At 40.5% G+C, this 22,340-nt stretch overlaps 1 protein-coding gene across 1 annotated transcript in view; it reads left to right on the top strand.

The window, feature by feature from the left end:
* Positions 1–22,340, top strand: part of ppfia1 (PTPRF interacting protein alpha 1) — a gene marked incomplete at its 3' end in the record, with an annotated part of 35,606 nt that overhangs the window by 10,391 nt on the left and 2,875 nt on the right. Inside the window, exons 3-25 of the mRNA XM_083900678.1 lie at positions 701–802; positions 1,464–1,628; positions 1,749–1,823; positions 2,610–2,711; positions 3,523–3,750; positions 4,184–4,330; positions 4,768–4,902; positions 7,017–7,058; positions 8,325–8,408; positions 8,513–8,644; positions 9,389–9,451; positions 9,554–9,633; positions 9,718–9,868; positions 11,030–11,253; positions 11,351–11,570; positions 15,811–15,935; positions 16,009–16,181; positions 16,269–16,362; positions 18,670–18,751; positions 18,840–19,040; positions 19,380–19,442; positions 21,665–21,840; positions 22,182–22,279. Of these exons, the coding sequence (XP_083756804.1) occupies positions 701–802; positions 1,464–1,628; positions 1,749–1,823; positions 2,610–2,711; positions 3,523–3,750; positions 4,184–4,330; positions 4,768–4,902; positions 7,017–7,058; positions 8,325–8,408; positions 8,513–8,644; positions 9,389–9,451; positions 9,554–9,633; positions 9,718–9,868; positions 11,030–11,253; positions 11,351–11,570; positions 15,811–15,935; positions 16,009–16,181; positions 16,269–16,362; positions 18,670–18,751; positions 18,840–19,040; positions 19,380–19,442; positions 21,665–21,840; positions 22,182–22,279 (2,962 nt within the window). The remainder of the gene's footprint in view (positions 1–700; positions 803–1,463; positions 1,629–1,748; positions 1,824–2,609; positions 2,712–3,522; positions 3,751–4,183; positions 4,331–4,767; positions 4,903–7,016; positions 7,059–8,324; positions 8,409–8,512; positions 8,645–9,388; positions 9,452–9,553; positions 9,634–9,717; positions 9,869–11,029; positions 11,254–11,350; positions 11,571–15,810; positions 15,936–16,008; positions 16,182–16,268; positions 16,363–18,669; positions 18,752–18,839; positions 19,041–19,379; positions 19,443–21,664; positions 21,841–22,181; positions 22,280–22,340) is intronic.

Here is a 22,340-nt window from a genome sequence, read left to right as displayed (position 1 = left end):
TGATTATATAGTAGAGTATAAAACTGCTATTTATTTTGATATTTGTCTGAAAGACCTTCATCATCCGTCTTTACTCTTTCTCTTGTTTAACATGTTGTTGTCCTTACATGTTGGTGTGAGATTATTTTCTTCAGACAGAATATGACTGTACAAAGATGAGTACAAAGACAGTCAGACAGGAAGCGCTTCATCTCATTGTTTCAGATGTAAACACAGCCTTAGTGTTGAAGGTGTGGTTGACTGGAGGTGCACAGAGAGAAAGGAATGTTCAGTTATTTGCTATTTGAAATATCTACAAAAAAATATATACAAAATAGTGAATGAGAACATGTAAGGCTGAAGGTACCAGTGAAAGAAGGAGGCCAGAACTGTTGCTAAACCAATGCTGTGTGTACAATATTTTGTTAAAGTGTGACCAAATGCTGCTTCTATGTTTGTTTATACTCTTTACAAACATGATGATGAACCGCAACATTCACCTGCTTTGGTCCCAGTGTTCCATGCATTTTGAAAAGCGTAAACAAACCATTACCCTTAACCATAAACATTTAACACCAACCTTAATTTAACCACTATTCATATTTTAGCCCTAAACTTAACCAGTTCCTCAGAAATGAGGTTCTAAACTTATGTAATGTATTATCCTTATCTTATATGACATTACCTAACATATTGCTGTACTTGTTCATTTCTGTTGTAGGAGTTTGCTGCATTAACGAAGGAGGTGAACCTGTGCCGGGAACAGCTTCTGGAGAAGGAGGAGGAGATTGCAGAGCTGAAGGCTGAGAGAAACAACACACGGGTTAGTAGCATGTGCACCGGATTGTTTCTTATGCAACCTTGTCTTAGATTACACACATTGAACTGTCCACCAATAATGAGAAAACGTTTGTCTTCTAGAGATCCCTAACAGATTTCTGCATGTTTCTGTTTTGGGTCTAGACGGTTGCCACAACACTGGCTGACAAATCGGTTTCTGTCCTCTAATCCAAACCATTGTCACAAGTTATGGGTGTTGCAAAATGCTCACTCAAAATGTTTTAACCATTGACAATGAATTTCACAAGAGACAGCTGTGAGTTGTGTGTGCTGCAGAGCCCATATGTCAGGGCGTGTGTTCTTTGTTTGTACTGACTCTGCCTGTGACCTTTTTACTTTTTCACACTGTTGCATTAGCATGTTTAATTTGATATCTCAGACTCAGATAATTGGATATCTTGAAGTGTGATTGTATAAGGTATGGGCTCATGGTCTGCACTGACTGTGCTGTGTGCCACCTCCTAACTCCCTTCACTAAAAACCAGATTGAGACATATATGCTGGCTGTCACTGAAAAAAAATACAACAATATTTTGGGTCAACCTGGTTGACAATGCAGGGGGTCACACTGCATTTACTGTGTCAGTACTTCATACAGCACTGCCTCTTTAATGTTTTTCTCCAATTGTCGATGTGACGTCTAGCTCCTGTTGGAGCACCTGGAGTGCCTGGTGTCTCGCCATGAGCGCAGTCTGAGGATGACAGTAGTGAAGAGACAGGCTCAATCTCCAGCAGGTGTCTCCAGCGAAGTGGAGGTCCTAAAAGCCCTTAAGTCACTTTTTGAGCATCACAAAGCCCTCGATGAGAAGGTAAGAATGAAATACTGAAATACTTTACATGTTTTTACATGTATCATTGGTGTACAAAAGAATCGTTGAGGTAAAATTGTTTGTGCAGTTTTTGGATGTTAATTTTAACATGTTTTCCAGGTAAGAGAAAGACTACGTGTTGCCCTGGAAAGATGCAGCATGTTAGAGGAGCAGCTCACCATGTCACATAAAGAAGTAAGCAACCATAACTTTAAATTAAAATGATTAGAGTAGACTGAAGAAAAAGAAAGGCATTCATGCTACATTGATATCAGTATGTGCAGAAAAAACTCAACAGCTTGAATGAGGATTATGTGTGTATAAATGAACATTTACCAATTCTAGCATGAAAAACAGTCACTTACTGCCATTAAAGTGTATTTGTGTAATTCATATTCACTCAAATGAAACATTCTTTTTTTTCTCTCTACACACACATGTTTTTGAATCAATGGTCAACATTAGCTGAATGGTGACATGATAATTAAATTTTTATTACCTTATTATGCCTCTGTGCTGGTGACAGTTGTAGTCATCCATTCTTGGCCTATACTATCACAAATGTTGAATCAAGAATGGTCTAATTAGATTTTGGTGATTTAACAAAAAGGCCCATCTAATAAAATCAACGCCTAAATCTATATTTTGTAAGGCTAAAGCCAAAAAGAAGGATTTTCACAACCATCATTAAATAACTTGAACTTGCTGACAGAGCCAGCAATTCTTTTTTATCAATTGTTTGTTTCTTTGGTAAATGTGATGCTCTGTTTCAGTGTAATCACAAAGAAACTGTGGTTTGGTCTCCAGCCCTTTAATTATCTGGTCCTTTTAGAGGCCAAGACGGAGACAAGCAGAGCTCACCACCAGTCATTAAAAAAGAAGCAGCAAACGAGTAAAATGCTATTGGTTTAGTGGTTAACCACATATCTGTGTTCGGATGGTGATAATAGGCAAGTGACTGACTCAACATATTTTCTGTAGTTGGTGTACCTCAGGGAACAGAGCAGCCTGAAGAGAGGGCTGGCAGATGGAACCAGCGAGGTCAACCACAACTGTGAAAACACACCAAGCACCAACGGCAAGGTGAGGGAACTCCTCAGCAAATTGAAATTATGGTGTGTGGAAAAAGCCCAGTGAGAGACAAGGCCACAGTTCACTGTGTATCACGGATGTCCACCTTTTGTTCAGCTTAAGAGGCAACAGGCAACTTTCTTATTATAGCATTTACAGGCATCAATGTTTGATCACTCTTGCAAAAACACTGTAGTAGATGCTGGTAAAGGCACATGCACATTTCCCCAGAGCTGGTGTTGTGCCATACAAAAGCATCCCTGTCACAACACCAACACCAGCTTATCAACACCACTATGGGAATGACAGGAATAGAACAGAAGTATGTATGTACACTCAAAGTAGTTTAACTAAAATCCTACTCAATTTTTTAGAGAGATTGCAGGGATTGGTGTATGTTTGTGTGCACTTGTCTCGAGTTTGTCTGTTTTAAATCAGGTTTAAAGTGACACAATATAGGATTTCAATATTTTCATGGTACATCAACTCATAAAAGGGGTAATGAGTTTGTCAAATCCCGAGCAAACCAGGTCTGCATCGCACCTCTGCTTTTGGGTCCGTGTCACAATGAGAATTACAACTTTCTATTTTATGGCATACATTTGTTGAAGATCTCAAAAAGCAGGTTAAAGATTCAATTTAACTGTGCTGTGCAACCTGCATACATGCACGGGCAAGATGTAAATACTGCAGAAGGTGAGCAGGCTGGCAACAGTCCAGTTTCCTGCTGATGGATTGTTCTGCCTGAAATAATAAAACTCTGACATCATTTACTCTGAGTGGTTGAGCAATGGGATCACAAGTTCTGTCTCATCACCCACAGCGGTCATCGGATGGTTCGTTGAGTCAGGAGGATGAGTTGGGGTTCGGTAAGGTTGGTGAGCTCCAGGATGTGGTGGACCGCCAGTCAGCCGATCTGGGCCAGATGAAAGAGCGCATGGCTGCCATGGTGTCGCGCATCAATGAGCTGGAGGAGGACCTGGACACCGCCCGTAAGGACCTCATCAAGTCTGAAGATATGAACACGCGGCTACAGAGAGACTTGAGAGAGGTGAGGAAGTTTGGAGAATGTTTTCAAGTATTGTGTTTTAATGCATAACACACACAGTAGCTGTGAAGTTCTGGAAGCAAAACAATCCCATTTATTTTCTGCATTGTGACCATACTCATACAAACATATGAGTATGGTCATATGTATGGTGACATACATTGTGTCAACTCGGCCCAAGCCATGGGATTGTGAAACAAACTTGTATATTTCTATAGAATCCACAAGCAAATTATGATGCATATCAACTACCCTGTTCTTCCAGGACCGACAGCACCTCTACCACAGCTGATCTTATAGTTGCACTAGTGTTGTCCAGAAATTCACATTCACAGTGTTTAAGTTGTATGTAATCTCATCACGTGGAAAGATTGCATGGTGTTTGGGTCGTAGAGACCACACTAATGCCTATGTATGTGTGTGTGTTTGAGTATAGTCGGTTGCTCAAAAGGAAGACATGGAGGAGAGGATCACCACTCTGGAAAAGCGCTACCTGGCAGCTCAGCGGGAGGCCACCTCTGTCCATGACCTCAATGACAAGCTGGAGAATGAAGTGGCCAACAAGGATTCCCTTTACAGACAAGTAGGCCCCACTAAAACGCATAAAATTTCACTATGAGAGCGAATGTGGTGTGTCGGTCTGCCAGCAGGAATTGCCTGCAGTTCTCAGACTCCTGCTGATGAATTGCTGCTGTATTCGCACACAGAGCAGCGCAGCAGGCTCTGAATGGGAAGCCTGCAAGACACTGTCTCGTCTCTTTACATGTACTCACTGAGATGGAGATGTCTCTTTTCTTTTTTTTCTGTGTGTTTTGTCTGTCTTTGTGTCATCATGAATGCTCTCTTCCTCACTTCCTGCCCACCCCACCCAGACTCATCCCTCTCCCTGTCTCACTTGTTCTCCCTCTTTATTCTTCCTTTCTCTTCACTCTCCTCACCTAGTGGAACTGAACCCAAACAATAAGGCCATGATGCAATACAGATGAATCCTCAACATGTTTTGCTTGTTGTCTGTTGTAGACTGAGGACCGAAACCGACAGCTCCAGGAGAAGCTGGAGCTGGCCGAGCAGAAGCTGCAGCAGACCATTCGCAAGGCGGAGACTCTGCCTGAGGTGGAGGCGGAGCTCGCCCAGAGAGTAGCTGCCCTCACCAAGGTATCCACATCTAAGATTTTATGATGTAATTGAGAGAAAGACATGTTGTTTTTCAATTCAGGGGCTTTGTGAGGCTGCATTTCTAGGCTGATTGTGGCTCAGTGTTGCAACTTGGTTTGTCCGTTTCCTCCCAATGCAGCTCACAAACAACATTTGTCCATTCCTAAACAATGAAGGATCCATGGGGTAGATTCTTCTTAGCCCAGCAGACCTCAAGATTTAATACTTACTAGTGATTAATGTTTTCAAAGTAAAAATTGGCGAAATGACAAAGTACAAATTGTTAGAAGTAAAGTAAAGCTAAATTTAAATGTTTTCTTGTAAATAAAATGAACCGAACAAATAAATTATTATGTTTGTTATGTTACATGACCTACCATGTCGGGCTGTAGCTTTGTTGCTGGGTAATGCGATGAGGAAATGCCCTGAAACTCAGATGTTCTTTGTGAGCCATGTAGCCAAATTATACTTTCCCCCAGTCCCTCCTCGATTTCTTTAGTCCTAGTGAATGTCAGTTATTATTTTTACTTTAAATGTCCATCCTTAATAAGTTCTTTGCATTAGTAAGGACATCCCAGAGGAAGCCACTGAAGAAGCCGTTGTTTTACTCCAAATATCCACTGGGATCTATTTTTAGATATTCGACTTGTGTGTTTTATCCATTTATAGTTTGAGTCTTTGTCTCAGCCATCACACGCTGCTGCTGAACTTACACAGGCAACATACAGTACCTTATTAGTATTTTAACTGGCTCCCAGTACACCTCTGGTTTATAAACTGACATTCCTTATTGTCTTCTGAAATGTTTTGTTTTAATTTACGAGGGAGCTGAATTGGTGCTCAGATCCTCTCCTGTGCTTTTCTTTTACTTACAGGATTTTAAGTAAAGTTAAAGATAGGTTAAGTAAAACTACTTTGTAGAACTGTAACCAAAACAAATGTTAGACATGGAACTGAAGAAGACAATTTTTAATCTTATGATCCTACACTATTTTTTTGCCTGTGCTGTATTATTCTCTAATAGGTATAGTTAGTGTACCTATTACACAACACATAAAAACTACATAGCTTTCATAGTAAAGTATTAACTAATATTCATGCACTTTAGATTGACTTGAAGCCACTGCCACATGAGTGAATGAAAAGAATCAAAGTGAATAGAATGACCTCTGTGTCTTATGTACACACATACAGCATGGGGGAAGTTCTTATCACAAGTGGTGACGAGTGATTCATCTTTGAAGGAAGCATATCTATGCATAGGCATTTTTTTAAGTGTATGAACCTTGTGTCATTACAATGTGTCCTTTGATTGTTTTGCACTGTATGCACCACTGGCCCAGCACGTGAAACTATAAATTAAAATATTGGTACCACTTGACAAAAGACTTATTTAATAAAATATATGTTCCGTAAATGTTAATTAGCTGGCACTGCTAACACTGTGAATTAGTAGTAGAATGGCGAGTCAAGTGCATTAGGTTGCAACATTAGAATATGTTCACTGTTTTATCTTGCTCTTAGACAGCCTTTTTTTCTGACTTGAAACGGGTTTGTACAGCTTTGTAAACTGTTCATTCCATTCAAAAGTCAGTGTAGAATGATTTTAAACCACACGTTGATCCACTGCTGCCATTAACAGTAAATTCACATGTGTTATTTTGTGATTTTTGGAGTCTGCAATCAAACGAAATAGCTGTAGACCAGCAGTTCATGTGTCCCCCTCAAGTTAACATATACAAGTTAGTGAGCAAACGTTTACTTAAGAAATCATGTGCAGTGATTCTCTGCAATGATTTTCTTCAGTGGCTTAAATCTCTTATCCCATGTGCCCCTGCTGGCACCCAATGATTTCACTAAGTGCGTGTCTGCCTGTCTTATGTTGCTTCTGGGCACAGGGGGCACACATAGGGCTGTGTTTGTACCTCGTACAATCACTCCTCAACAAAGCAGAACTATCCCTTTAAGGCCTACACTCACTGAAGTCATGTTCCATTTTGAATGCGTCTATTTTTTGCACCACTAAACCATCTCTGTCCTCTCTCTTTCTGTCATGTTGTGTTGTTGTGTGGTCTTCATGCCATGCTGCCTCCTCCTCCTTGTCAAACCTCTAGTGTGTTCTGTGTGCCTCTCAAGACTCTAAGACTCAGAAGAAGGTAGACTGGATTTATTTGCCGCAATATGTAACGGCTGCTTGAACTTTGGAGAACCCTTTATTTTTTTATTTAATCTCTGTTACTAAACTTAACCAGGTTAATAGACAGCAATAGCAACATTTTAACTGGACCACTGATCCCCTTTCTTTACAAAAAAATACAATAATAATAATATACAAAAATATTTTACCACCAATCCTTGCCTGGTTAAGTGCAGTGCCAGACTCGGTGACAGAATGTGTATGTAGCTTCATGTGCTGGTAAGCTGTGTCACTTCCTGCTAAACACGGTGTCCTCAAATCCTTGGTGTCTAAAAACAAACAAGAAATGCTAGCTGGTTGGCTCATATTTATGGAGACTCATCAAAACTGGAACAGGATGTGTCGCAGAAATATGTTTACAACTCCGTTGGGCTTTTACACGATTAAGAGCTAATAGACTGGTGAGGTTTGCTAGTTGTATTTTACAGTATACCTAACTGGAGAAGTATATATTGGTTTCATTATTGATCATGAACAATGTGTGTTGTGGGAAACATTGGCTATTGTTTGAATTCTGGTTGTGGTATTTTCCTCTGCTTTCCTCTTATTGCAGCTTGTAGCCTGTAGCTTTATGCTTACTCTATAAATGTACCTGGTTTCTGATATGGGTGACTCCATCCCTCTGAGGGACTTCAGCTTTGTCAATAACCACAATCAGGACCTGGCACATATCGACTGGGTCCTTCACTGCAAGGAACACCTTGTAGTTACGTTGCACTCAAACATATTATGTGTCACTTTACAGCTTGACAGTGGGGGTGCCTTACACCTAGTGGTGGAGGCTGTATTCAGAAGTAACCTATGTTTGTCATAGTCAACTGTAGTAAGAGTTGCTATTGTCGCTAAAACAATGGCTGTTGGGGAGTCCACTTCTGGGTGCACTCTCTGACAATCATGTTGGCAAGGGGGAGAACAGCCTTGTCCGAGGGCTCTTTTCAGACATGTACTGTTTGCCCTTCAGCACATAAACATAATTTGATTGGTTAGTATTTGTCCTGAAGTATTTGCATAATGTGATTTGATTGGCTGCTGCTAGAGCAGCTACTTCGAAAACACATCGTAACTATAGCAATGTGTGATTCAACAACATCGTCTCTAGTCTCTACCGTGTATGTTTGAGTGCAGCGTTAACGCTGAGAGGGTTGGGTATACTGAGCCGCGAGGATGTCTTTGGAGGTAAAGATAAGTGGTAAAATAATAATAAATCATTGTTCCTCAATTTCAGGCTGAGGAGCGCCATGGAAATGTTGAGGAGAGACTGAGGCAGCTGGAAGCTCAGCTGGAGGAGAAGAACCAGGAACTGCTTAGGGTGAGTGTGAAGAAACTTGAGTAACCTACTGTGTATGCTCCATGTTCGTTTTGTGTTTCTATTTCTGCTGATAACACTCATTGTGTTTTACTTTACTGTTAAAGGCGCGGCAGAGGGAGAAGATGAATGAGGAGCACAACAAGCGCCTGTCAGAGACAGTGGACAAGCTCCTGTCGGAGTCCAATGAGAGGCTCCAGCTGCACCTCAAAGAGAGAATGTCCGCTCTGGAGGATAAGGTGGCTGAAAAGTCGTTCCAATTTATAACCTGCATTCTTTGTAGGCTGCCTTTTAAGCTGATTGTGTCAGTGCTGCGTCTCAGCTGACCTATTTCAAAGGGTTGAGGGTTCAAAATGGGAGATCAGGTTTCTCATGGGTGACGTCACGATTGCCACTTTCTCCTGGCCTAACCTATCTTATCTAATATCTAATTGGCCATTGGCCATACCATCAACAGTGATTAACTAATATTAGCTAGCCAGCGTAGTAAATGTTATCGTCGTTTGTATGTTTGCTTTAACAGGAAATTGACTCCAAGCGAGTTGCATTAACCCTGTGTTTCATCTTTTTACATTTCTACTCTTACAACATCATAACATTCCTGAAACAGAATAGTGACATTGTGAATTTTTCTATTTAGTATCAGGTCAGAATGTCCCAATCTATTGTGAAGGTGATACTTGTTGTGATTGGTCTATCTGTGTTAGAATGTGGGGCTTAGCCTTTGATCAATTGAGATACAGCTACTGAGAAAGGTGGCGGTGTTGCCCAGAGTGATCTATGGTGTAGGTACAGTGAATGTACATTGATTAGAAGTTTCCTGGTTTGATTTATGTTTCCTCCTGAGAGCTTGAGTAGGACCAAGGACACTTTCTTAACTATAAACAATATTTATTGTTCGTAAACTTCTCATGTCATGTTGCATGATTAGCTGACAGTTGATGTTTTTATCAGTGTCTGATATTATGTCTATCTCTCTTCAGAATGCTCTGATAAGAGAACTGGACCACACCAAGAAGCTGATTGAGGAGTCTCACCATGAGAAGGTGAGGGGTTAAAGTATAAGGTGGATCTTTTTATGCGTTGGTGTCCTTTTTTGTTGACTAAAGACTTCATTCTTCTTCACTTCTGTGAAATTCCTCCTGTAGGAGCAGCTCCTAATTCAGATTGAGACTATGAGGGCAGAGAACGAGCAGGGTCGGAGCAGGAGCAACTCCTTGCTTCATGGGTGAGCTGTTTGAGTGGTGTAGTTCGTGGTTTCAGGCTCTAACCTCTCAAACTCACTCTAATTCTTTTTTTTTTGTCTTTCCAGTCACTCTCAGCTGGACAGCACTCCAGACTTTAGGTATCCAGTGTCGGCCTCCTCGCTCATGGACAGTAACTCAGATCATTATGGCAGTGCTCTGGTGCTGAGGCGACCTCAAAAAGGACGAGTGGCAGCACTGCGGGATGAGCCCTCAAAGGTGAGCTCCTGAGTCACCTGCTGCTATTTGTATAGAACACTCATGAAATTTGAGCTAAACGGCCTCTGAACATCGATTAATTTTTAATGCATTGGGCTGGTTCATCTAATACTCTTCTGTCGTGTTTCTACCAAAAGAAACCAGGAAAATTAAAGACCGTTGAATACCTGATGCATATTTTAGTTAATTTTTTTTGTGCAATCATTTTGCAAATTAATATTTATCAAACCTGTAATAAGTCGGTACAATTTTCACATCATGTTAATATTTTTAGTTTGTAATGAGTTCACATCTAAACAACCTGTTTCTGCACCTTATTATTTATCTATTTAATTGTGTCTCGTAAGACGGTTAAGACAACGCCAGTGAGAGAACCAGCACAGCAATGCTGATCAGTAAATTATTCATTATTTTATTCTGTTTTAAAGTCTTACTTGTTCAGATCATCATGAAAATGTTTTGGGGCAAATTCAAAGAACTTTGGAGAAGAAGAATTTTGCAGACTGAAAAAAAAGCAGTGCTGTAACCTCCACATCAAAGGTTCCTGCACTTTTAGAAAGTACCTCTTGCTGTGTGTGTGGGGTCATTTTTATAGTATAAGATATTTACACTGAGCTTTGATTTGGTACATGGTAACTACACTGGAAAGTCATGTAGGCTCTGGTAAAAGTTTGTTTTGTAAACCCAGCTGTACAGTATAAGTATCATTTGAGAACTGTAGATTCAGATGTTGAATGTTGCTTAATCTCTGACTAGTTTTATCAAATCACATTAAAAAGTGAGATTTAATTGTCCAGGTTAATCTCATGAGATGTTCAGTTACTTCATGATTAAAAACATGTTAGATTTGATTATTATTGAATTTGTTCATTTTTTGACACGTGTTGCTCATATGGTTAGCCTCACTCCTTCAGCTACCTGTTTGATTTCTTCCTGATGAGTTTCTTTTTGTGCTTCTTTTGGCTTTCTTCCACTGTGGACATCAGCGACATGTAAGTCAACAGGAAGAGCAGTGACACACGTCTGTGTGATTCATCAATTATCCAGCTAACCATTTATCTGTTTCTTTCATATGCCTCCTCCTGCTCTTTCTGTCTCCTTCATCCCTTCTCTGCTTCAAACATCTGCTTTTCCTGCAACCTTGGTCTCTCCTTCTTGTAGGTGCAGACTTTGAATGAGCAGGAGTGGGAGCGAATGCAGCAGGCCAACGTGCTGGCAAATGTGGCCCAGGCATTTGAGAGTGACATGGATGCCTCAGACCTGGAGGAGGATCGAGAGACCATTTTCAGCTCGGTCGACCTGCTGTCCCCTGGTGGCCAGGCTGATGCACAGACTCTTGCCTTAATGCTGCAGGAGCAGCTCGACGCCATCAACAATGAAATTAGGTACAAGTATTGTGACACAGCTTTGAGTCTTGATATTTTTCACCACAATGTTATGGAAAATGTAACACTACCTCTTCTCCTTTCTTTTTTATTGCAGAATGATTCAAGAGGAGAAGGAGAACACAGCAATCCGGGCAGAGGAGATTGAGTGTCGGGTTGGCAGTGGTGACAGTCTTGGAGGACGTTTCCGTTCCATGGGCTCCATCCCTCCAACACCCTCATTGGGTGGCTCTCCCCCAGGCTCTGGTCATTCCACTCCCAGACGAATTCCTCGCAGCCCCAACAGAGAGCTGGACCGCATGGGTGTCATGACCTTGGTAATGCCTTCTTTGTTATCATACGTTTCCTGAATTGGATAATACACTCTTGCCTTGTTTCCTAGGAGTCATCAGTTTCCTAATTTAATGAGTCTTCAAGGGACAGTCAGGAATTTTCTTGGAAGTGGGGATGGATAAGGGAACTTATACATAGTCAGAGTCAGTGTCACACTCTGTGTCTCCTGTGCTGAGAAGGAACAACAGATCAAATGTCTGACAAAGTCGGAAGCAATGTTTTTATAACTTATCACAGTCTATGAGAGTATATTCACCACTTAACAGTACTGTTAGAAATCCTTTTCCAACTTTTCACTCCCCACACCATCAGAGTCCATGTACAAAATATGTTATTTTAGCCCACGGGATAAAGCTATTGTTGTGCTACTGCTGGCTCCATTAGTGGGTTTATATCAAAATAACAGAATTGAACTTGGAAATGAAGGCAGCACCAGTACCTTATACAACCTCACTTCAAACATACCTAACCATACCTCTAACAAGCCAGACATTATTTTTTACTAAAATCTAAGAACATGTTTGTCTATGTGCTCTTTAATACCATGAACCTGTTTTTAGTTATACTTTTTTTCTTTGTATGCGCCCTGAATGTCATCATGTTACTAACTACTAACATATTGTGTGAATATGTGACAGTGTATAACAATGTGTGTGTTTTGGTAAATGCCCCGTGCACGTAGCAGTATTGCTATGATCCCTGCATCATCCAGAGCTCCATCTCCCAGCAGATGTTAACTTACCTGCCCTATGGTGCAACTGGCTTCAGTTCCTTCCCTCAAGCCTTTAGCTATGCGCCCTACTTACAGGTACCTGCATGTCCCTCCACAGCTCCCCTTCTTCCCTGCAGTGGGTGCAGTCTGCCTCTTTCTCCCTATTTTGTTTTCAAAAATGCACAGGGTGCTTATAATCTCTTTCTGTCTGATGTGCATTAAAGGGCCATTCTGGATGACAGGATGTCTCAAAACAAATATTACCTATGTATACATAATATGTATACTGTGAGGAGTGTCGCCATCGACCGGTCTGTTGTTACTGAGCTTTTCTGTTGGTGGCTTGTCAAGCAGTACAATTTGTGTACCAGAGGAAACACTAGACCCTTTATATAAATGTGTGTTCAATGGGTTTGTTAGCCACGTTCACGGCATGAGCATTTTTTAACACGGCCTATTAACTATGTTTCCTGGAAGCTCTGGTTTTGTATATGATGCGTATATCAAGATTGCAAGTTCCATTTGAATGCAGCTATAGACGTGACGCAGTGGAAGAAGGTATTTCAAATCATTCAGCTGAAGGCAACCTTCTAGATTTCTTTGACTAAAAATTCTTCAGACCAAACCAGAATAGACACCAGGATTAAAATTGGTCTGGCATTTCTGAGATGAAGAGCCATACAAGCCTCAAAAGGGCTCTGATGACTCTGGGCTGCGCATGATTTCAAGTATATACAGATTTATATAGATAAATCTGCCCTGTCATTGGAGACTTTTACCAATTAGTGCAGAGATAGGAGGTGCTGCTATTGGCCAGTCTTCTAAGTAGGTGTGTGCACTGGTCCCAGTGGAAAGGTTGCTATTCCAGCATTGGTAGGTTGCAAAGAATCTCAAAGATGGTCGGACAATAAACTCAGTAAAATAGGTTTCATTGTTTTTTTAGAAATGGAGAGAATGCATTGTGTCATCTGTCGTGTATGAAGTGCTTGTGGCTGTCCATACATATCTGGTGGGCGGTGCTCAGGAGGACAGAGAGACAGCTTCCCAAAATGTTTTCCTAGTAACACTGGAGCTGCATCGGTCCTTTCAGGAATTTTTGATTGTGTAATTGAAACAATTTTTTCAACTTAAACCAGATCTGCATTTAACAACCACAAGATTTCCAGGAAAAGTAAAGTTATCGATTAACAAAATTAAATCTGGCTTGATTGAAGATTTTGCAAGAGGTTCTATAACTGTTATCTGTCTTACAGTATTACTGTAAGTAGTGAGAACATCCCAAATAAGAACATTGTGCTATAAGAACTCTCTGTGACTAAATTTATTTTTTGTGACTCAATTTCCTCTTCCTGTTTTCCTTTTATAGCTCACTAATCTCTTCCTTTGCCGTGGCCTTACTGTGCCAATTGAGGAAAGGAAATGGGTGATGCAGTATTTTGCCCCTGGGGGCAGGAGAAACTCCCATGGAAATGTTGCATGCTGATGGTTTATTTGTTCAGCTAATGCCAGGTCTGTGAGGAATGTGGGGGAGAGAGGGAGGGAGGCAGGGAGGAGAGAGAGAGGGAGGACTTAATATGAATAATATCACAAGAGGTGAACTAGCTCATGAGATGTGACCTGCAATTTCAGCTTTGATGTTAAAGCTGCAGTAGACAGGATTATTAGAAAAATCCTTTCTTGAGTTTAATTTGTAGGTTATTTAAAAAAAAAAAAAAAAAAAGCATGGATGAGCATGGACAGACGCATTAGTTTCATAGAATACAGATGACCTGAAGTAATCTCTCCATCTCTGAAACTCTGCTGATCTTGACACGTTTCATTGTGTTTATGGTTCTATTCTTTGTAAGACTCTTTTAAAAATACTTTGTTAGTAAATTCAAAGTTGGGCTAATGCGATAGGGAGATTAGTCGAGTTCTGCACTTCTTCCAGGTATCCCACATTTTCTCGAGTGAGGTTATACCTATCTGACCTTGTCCTGACCCTGACCTCCTGTGTGGTTGCAGTGTCTCCTGTAGACTTTTTTTGTCAAGAACTTCTTGTCTTCCTTGCATTTCTAAACTGGTAGTTCCTTAAGATCCCACTGTGTGTGTGTGCGTGTCAGTCTATATGAGCAAATGTATACAATATTGTGGTTTCCTGCGCTTGTGTATCTGTGCATGGCTTGGTTCTACTGCTGATGCTGTCATTTGTCTCACTAACTGCTTCTCTTCTCTCTCCTTTTTTGCCATGCTTCAGCCTAGTGACCTGCGCAAGCATCGCAGGAAGGTAAACTAGAGTTGTGCTGTGCTCTGCTGTGTCAGCTGCCTGTCTAATTCTCTCATCTCTCTCCTATTTGTAGCCTCCACAATGTTCATCTTTAGGCTACATCCACACTATTCACTTTTCAAATTATTCTCCAAGTATGCCTGCCGTCCACACTACCCTGGTGTTTTGAGCCCTGAAAACGGATTTATTTATTATTATTATTATTATTATTATTATTATTTTATCATCATTATTATTAGTATTAATAATTATTAATATTATTTTTTTTAAATGTTGGCCTCCTTCGTTTGACAACGTAGGTGCTTATTTTATTTCTGGATTGGCTGAAACAGAAACATTTGTAAATGGTGGTGCATTTACCTGCATGTGCTTCCTGGCTGATCCTTAATTATTCACAGCTGTGAATAAAACGCTCCATTACCTCTTAATGTGACTATTAGTTTAATCTCATTGTCGATCTGGATCAGTGGTCGTCAAGATATAGAGCTATTGAACACAAATGTTTCACTCTAATCTAATAATCTAACTCTAATAATAATAATAGGCTTTAAAATGTGAAAAGTTTGGATGAAATTGGTTTTGGTCTTTGAATGTACTTGGGATTTTGCTTTGGCTTCTTTTACAGTCTTGATTAGGTGATTCTGAATTTTTTTTTTGTTCACATCACTTTGTCTCGTCAGCCCACCACATTTAAGTCGTTATTACCGCCGTAATTATTATTTATTTTTTTTGACACTTTACATGTGAAATGTCTGCAGCGATAATTCTTGAAAGAGGACAATGTTTATGATTTTCCTTTTGGAAAGAAATGTTTTCGCTGCACTTTATTGTTGTTTTGATATTTTATTTATTTGGTGTACCGCTCGCTGTTGCATCTAAAAGTTCTAAACTAATTTAAAAAATAGGTGTACAGTTTGTTAAGAAATAAGAAATATTCTTAACTTTGAAATGCTGGAGAAATCTCCTGTGATGACAAAAGTATCAGCTTGACAATGCATTCTGAGCAGAGTCTTCCATTGAAACATTTGGTGACATGAAAGCCTGTAGTCCACAGAGATTTCCTTCTATGACCAAACATTAATGAACCAGTAGACGAAGCAAAAACAATGTCCACTTCAAGTGGCGATAAGTCTTTGCAGCTGATGTCATGAGTCTTTCATATGCAGTGTCTGGGCCAAATATGTCAAAAATCCTGGACACCAAAGTGATGAAAAATTGCACGCAACTGAAGTGTCTTTTTCTGCAGTCTGCTCAGGACGACAAGGCCACCATCCACTGTGAGACATCCCCACCCAGCACTCCACGCTCCATGCGTTTAAACAGAGACGCAGGTCATGCTGCCAGCCAAGAGGACATAAGAGATTTTCGAGCGTAAGAGCTGTGCCTGCCAACAATTTCTCTATGTTCTCCCTCAGTATAATCACTCACCCTTTGGTCCCAACAGTCTAGCAGGCCTGCAGGATGGACAGGGCAGTAACCCCAGCAGCAGTAACAGCAGCCAGGACTCCCTCAACAAAGCAGCCAAGAAGAAGAGCATCAAATCGTCTATTGGCCGCCTCTTTGGAAAGAAGGAGAAGGGCCGACCCAGTGTTCCTGGCAAGGAATCGCCTGGCTTAGGTCAGACTCAAGGGACCATGTTTCGATTCACTACACCACATTTTTTCATGTATGTACTCTATGCATTTACTCCCTTTATGTTTACAGCTGGCACACCTGAGGCAGAGAACTCCCCTAAGGATGGTTTAGGAATGGGCACTCTCGGAGGCCCGGCCGAGAAGAACCGGAAGCTGCAGAAAAAGTAGGCGTCAAATGTTAATTTACTCTGGGCTTGCTCAGCAGACATTATAAAATATGGATAATATCGTTTTGCACATGTAGGACTTTCTTATTCTATGTACACCATTGCATTTAGTCACTGCCTCATCTATGAATATGTACAAATTCAGCTTAAATGTGTTTGCTCTAGAGCTGAAACGATTAATCGATGAATCGATTAGTGGACAAAACAAGACGTTCAAGAACATCGTCATTTCCAGGTTTGACAAACACTGAACAATGTTTTTTTTAACATTTTCTGACATTTTATGGACCAACCGATTCATCGATTAATCGAGAAAATAATCGACAGATTAATCGATTACGAAAATAATTGTTAGTTGCAGCTCTAGTTTGCTCATCAATAGAAATGTGAATAAACAGTATTAATTTAGAAGTGAAGTAAGGGCAATGTGACAGATAAATACATGAGTACAGCCAACATTGAAAAGAGTATCTTTAACACTTTGTTGGGTTGGGTTGGGTACTGAACTCTGTACTTTTAGTGGTACATTTCGTGCAAAACAACTAAAAAGTTTCTTAGACGTTTGGAGAATCTGATGGTTTTGGCTTATTTTCCAGAACTTGTATACATGTTTTTGTTACTACAAAGAGACTTAACTTCTGAAAAAAGGTACATTTGGGTACCTCTACTGATTCAAATATATATACTGGAGTTTTCATATTGTAAAATAATTATGATCAATTTTATTGTGGGATGGTGCTCCTACTGCAGTACAGCACTGGCTCACGCATGCACACACACACACACACACTCACTCACTTTCCATCATCTGACTCGTGCTCACTCCCATCAGCCCATTCTCCACTGCACTCATCTCCTACAGTGATTTCATGTTTTTCCCTCTTTGTTCTTCATCCTGACACATTGACGACACCATTAATATTGTTTGGCTTCCTTTTGGCCTTTAAGTCAGTATCAATTCATTCTTTCTTTTTTTATCATCCCCCCTCATTCCATTTGTAGTCCAAAGACAGGGTAAGTTGGTTCACATTGCTTTTGCTTTGCCTTCTCTTCTTCTTCCCACACTTGAGCCCAAACTACTGTCACTCTGAATGTCTGACGGTTTTTCCATGCTCCTCTTTACCTGCTTTCCTCACAGGAGCTTAACTAACAGGAATGTGTGTTTGCTGAGTTTTAGTGAGTGACAAATTTTCCTCTTGGCGCATGAAGTTATGCACTTGCAACTTCAAGAAAAGAGGTTCATGGCAGAATTCAACCATATAGCTTTTTGTGTCTGTTCTTGTCTACAAAAAAGCTCATGTAACACATGTGAGAAGAATCAGTCTGTTGTTGCTGGTGCCCTCAGCATTTAATTAAAACCAATACGTTCTCTTTGTGGTTGCGATATACAGCACCATCCAGTGGCCAAGTACCGCAGTTCTCTTTGATTTTCACATCATCAGTGAACCTGACTCAAAAGCTGCATCCAATATCCCATTAAAAAAACTCCTGTAACTATACTTTCCACTAATGACAAACTGAAGATGTGCATGACATGAATGCAAGATATTTGAAAGTTGTCTCTGTCCTCTGCCCTGTGTGCATGTTATAGAGGAATGCATTCATACAAGTGGGATTTGTAAGTGGACTCTCACAGCACTGGCTCTGGGAGAAAACTTATCTGAATAACAAAACTTCCTCAGTCCAGAAGTCCTTGTCCAGAAGTTTAACATTTGGCTGAACCTCAGGTCTTGAACATCAGGGATGACCTGATGCCGCTTCATCTCCGATACTGATATTAATAATACGTTTTTGAACAACCATTCTATTTGTGCTGATGCATTTACCACCAAGTATAACAAGAATATTTCCTAAAAATCACAAATTAGAGTTTACCTTTTATCACAAAGAAAATGTACAGATGTACAGATCTTGTTTAATTTTTGTTTTCTTTTTCTGAAATTTTTTCAGCTGAAATTTTTTTAAAATCAGTATCGGATCCTTAGTATTTGTTGGGTCAGCTCATCCCTATTGAGAAAGGCAGGGGATTTTTTTTGTTGACAAGTGCGATTCGTTGTTTGTCTTTTATGATGAAGGTTGTTAACATATTTATGTGAACCTTCCTGGGGTTCTTCATTTTCTCTCAAACTCCTGCTCTCTGTTTTGAGTCTGCATGTCAGTCAATGTCTTGGGGGTGGGGTTTGATTTGACTTATTCTCAAAAGGTCAGTCTGATCCAGTGCATATTTGGAGTTTCTAACGGGGGACATTTAAGTTTCTTGGGTCGTGGACTCTTGTTAGCTATAATGTATGTTTTGTCTCTCAGGCATGAATTACTGGAGGAGGCTCGCATGCAGGGCCTGCCTTTCGCCCAGTGGGACGGACCAACTGTTGTGGTTTGGCTGGAGGTACGGCTGTTCTAAATTGAATGTTCACACAATTCAAATGTCTCGCAGGTAGTAATCCACTCTGATAACTGATTGTCCTTCGTCTCAGCTGTGGGTGGGTATGCCAGCCTGGTACGTGGCAGCGTGCCGTGCCAATGTCAAGAGCGGCGCCATCATGTCAGCGCTGTCGGACACCGAGATCCAAAGGGAGATTGGAATCAGCAACCCGCTACATCGTCTGAAACTTCGCCTCGCTATCCAGGAAATCATGTCTCTCACTAGCCCCTCTGCCCCGCCCACCTCTAGAACGGTACTTATATTTTATGATGTGGTTTGTTGACAAAAACACATAGTACAGGAGTTGCTCACTCAAATCTATTTGTCACATTTATACAGATACTGCTGAGACACTGAGCTTTGTCCACAAGTTTCGTTCACCCCAATACAGCATGGCACTTAACTGTACTCAACTCGTACTAACGATGGGATCAACTAGTTTCTCTAATCTTCTAATAACAGTTAATGCTAACAAAAACAAGCACTTGTTGATTTTTTTGTTCTCTCCAACCTGTTCTCTGTCTGTGTCACTTCCTCTTTGCATACTTCTCTCACTTTGCTCACTTGTGATTGGGGCTTGCCACTTGATCAGAGCACAGGAAATGTTTGGGTCACACATGAAGAGATGGAAAGTTTGGCAGCCACGCCGACAACGGTTAGTTCATTTTGATTGGCCGAACGCTGGTGGCTTCTGGCATCAGCAGTGTGGTGACTGTAGATGCTTGTTACGAGTTGCCTCCAGTGCACCAAATGTCACTGACTTCATGCATGCGTGCATGTTTTAATGATTAAAATCAACGTTGATGACAGTTTTAATCGAAAATCCCATATCATATTACCTCTGGCTTCCTGCAGACTCACGGGGCAACTTGTAACAAAGCGTCTCTTTCTGCTAGCTTGTAGTGTGTCTGTTCTCATAGTTGTGATTGATGTTAGTTGTTAGACCTAAATGTGTGTCTGCCTTTATAATAGCTAGTGTTTTGTGTGTTCCAACCATATAGGGTGTATGTACATTTGGAATTATTATCTAACCGTTAACCAGTGGTGGTTGTTTGATGATAAAATGAAGAGTTTGATTTTTGCAAGAGTGGTTGTATGAGGTACCAATACATGGTTGGCGCTGATTGTGCCATGCTCACCTTCTGTGCCTCAAACCAGCTTGAGATGTGTGGACTTGTTCTCACTAAAAACATGGCTGCTTGGGGGCGGGACACACAAGAAGGAATTTTATAGCCTTTTAACAAAAGGTTCATACAGCCACACTTCAGAAAACCTGGATATTGTATAATCGGTTAGTGTCTGACATTTTAATGTTTTATTTTTAACTTTGGGTTTATTTTTATTGTGTGTATAAACAGTAGAGCACAGGGATCATCATCATCATCCTCATCATCATCATACACAGTCAGAACATGACCCAATCCTGATGCAGTGGATTTAAGATGCACCGACATCTTATTGCTGCTTAGATAGTGCAAATGTTCCAGGAGTTGTTCATACGGTTTAACTGCTATATTAACAGTCAAATGTATCATTGTTGTTTCATTGTTCACTGCTTAGAGATTAGCATCTAATGCCATACACACTATATTGTGGCGGTTTTCACACATGGTCCATTTTAGCCTTCCAAACCCTTTTTGCACGCATACGTGCAAGCTAAAAACACAAACAACCTCAGGCAAACTGATACCAGATCTCCTCATGATGTGAACAAACTATGGTTAGCGTTTGCTTAATTTGCGCTTTGTTAAAAGCAAAGTGTGCAGGAATTCTCACCCCTGCTGTCTTTTTTTCCACTGGCAAAGCAGAAATGATCTGTATTCCAGAGTATGAACAGAAAGAGACCCCTTCAGAACTGATGTGACAACTGCAAAGATAATGCAGTGCTCTTTCAAAGAAATTCTAATGGGTAAAACTTGGGTCCACCTTTATTGGACCCAATAAAATACATTTGGTTAATTTGAAGAGGATCACCTGTGAGAAACACCCTGTCAGTGCAGTTTTTTTCTACAATATTATAGTTTTAAGAACAATATAATGTATTATGGCTGCAACTTAAGGCGTAATGTTTTTTTACATCATGTCATCGTGAGCAGTTTGCTTCAGTTTTGCACAACTTTGATACAGAAACATGACATTTTAGAGTTGGTGTTTAATCTTAACAGGCAATTATACAATACAATTTATGATCGTTTAGGAGATATAATTTATAAAAAATTTAAAATCTAAAACGCCTATAATGACTTCATCCATATCACTCACTCTTATGCTGTTAATTTTTCCCCCTCATTGTTTATTGGTCTGGTTTGTAGTTCTATCAGTTTGATATTTTTCACATTGAGCTGCTTTTAACCCTGCACTGCTGCCTGCACTAACCCCTCACCTGTCTCTTCTTCTCACCATGCTCACTCTAACCACGTTAACACCAGGAGGATGACGAGGGCAGCTGGGCCCAGGTTTGCACACGTTTCCCTGAAAACTCACCTCTGCTCACCTTCTAATTATTTTTCCACTTTCCTCCATCCTTTACTCTAAGTCTTTTTGTTTGAACAAAAGTAATTGAAAATTCTAGTTGAAGAATTCTTGACAGAAATCTTGAAATCTAATCTATACTGTAAAAGTGATGCTTGAAGGGTTGAAGATCAGTTATTGGGACGATGGCTCTAACACCTGTAAAGCCTAGTCCACAGGCTTACAGCACGAGAATACACTTGCTGATGAGTTTTGCAAGTAGTTTCCTCTTTGCCCCTCATGATCGGGTCACAGATTTCTTGTGTTTCAGTAATCTGGATCAGTAATCGCCTTATTACATAATATGCTTCACTTGGTATGCTTTCATCAGAGACACTGGTCAAGCCTGTTCTTCTTTGCCTGCAGACTTTGGCATATGGAGACATGAACCATGAGTGGATTGGTAACGAATGGCTTCCCAGCCTCGGTTTACCACAGTACCGCTCCTACTTCATGGAGTCCCTAGTAGATGCCCGTATGCTTGACCACCTTACCAAGAAGGACCTCAGAGGACAGCTGAAGATGGTGGACAGCTTCCACAGGTAAAACATGTCGGAGGTTAAAGTTTTGTTTTATGTTCTGTTCATTATTATTATTATTATTATTATTATTCTAATAGAATAGAAATATAAAGTGTAAAATCTGAGCCGATCGTTGGCCTGGGTTAATGCCAGCGCAGGGTAACCCCCTTATTAAGATTATTAATAATTGTCCTAATGAGACCAAACTCAATGTAATATTCCCATATTGCATACTTTTGATGATGCTGTTGATTCCTGTGTTCATAGAGTGCCCTGCCATAGTTAGACATGCACAAAAAAGAATGAATGTCAGTGTTCCACAGTAGATTTTGCTGAGGAACTCTCTTGTGTCTCTGAATCAGGAACAGTTTTCAGTGTGGAGTGATGTGTCTGAGGAGGCTCAACTACGACAGGAAGGAGCTGGAGAGGAAGCGAGAGGAGTCTCAGCTAGAGATGAGAGGTAAAAATATATCTCAAATCAGGAGCATCTTTCTTCAAATGACACCATGTACTCTGCAACT

The sequence above is a fragment of the Microchirus variegatus genome, assembly GCF_963457635.1.
Source record: "Microchirus variegatus genome assembly, chromosome: 14".
In the NCBI taxonomy this organism is placed as follows: domain Eukaryota; kingdom Metazoa; phylum Chordata; class Actinopteri; order Pleuronectiformes; family Soleidae; genus Microchirus; species Microchirus variegatus.
Note: the sequence above shows the minus strand (reverse complement) of the source record. Positions and strands in the feature narration are given on the sequence as shown.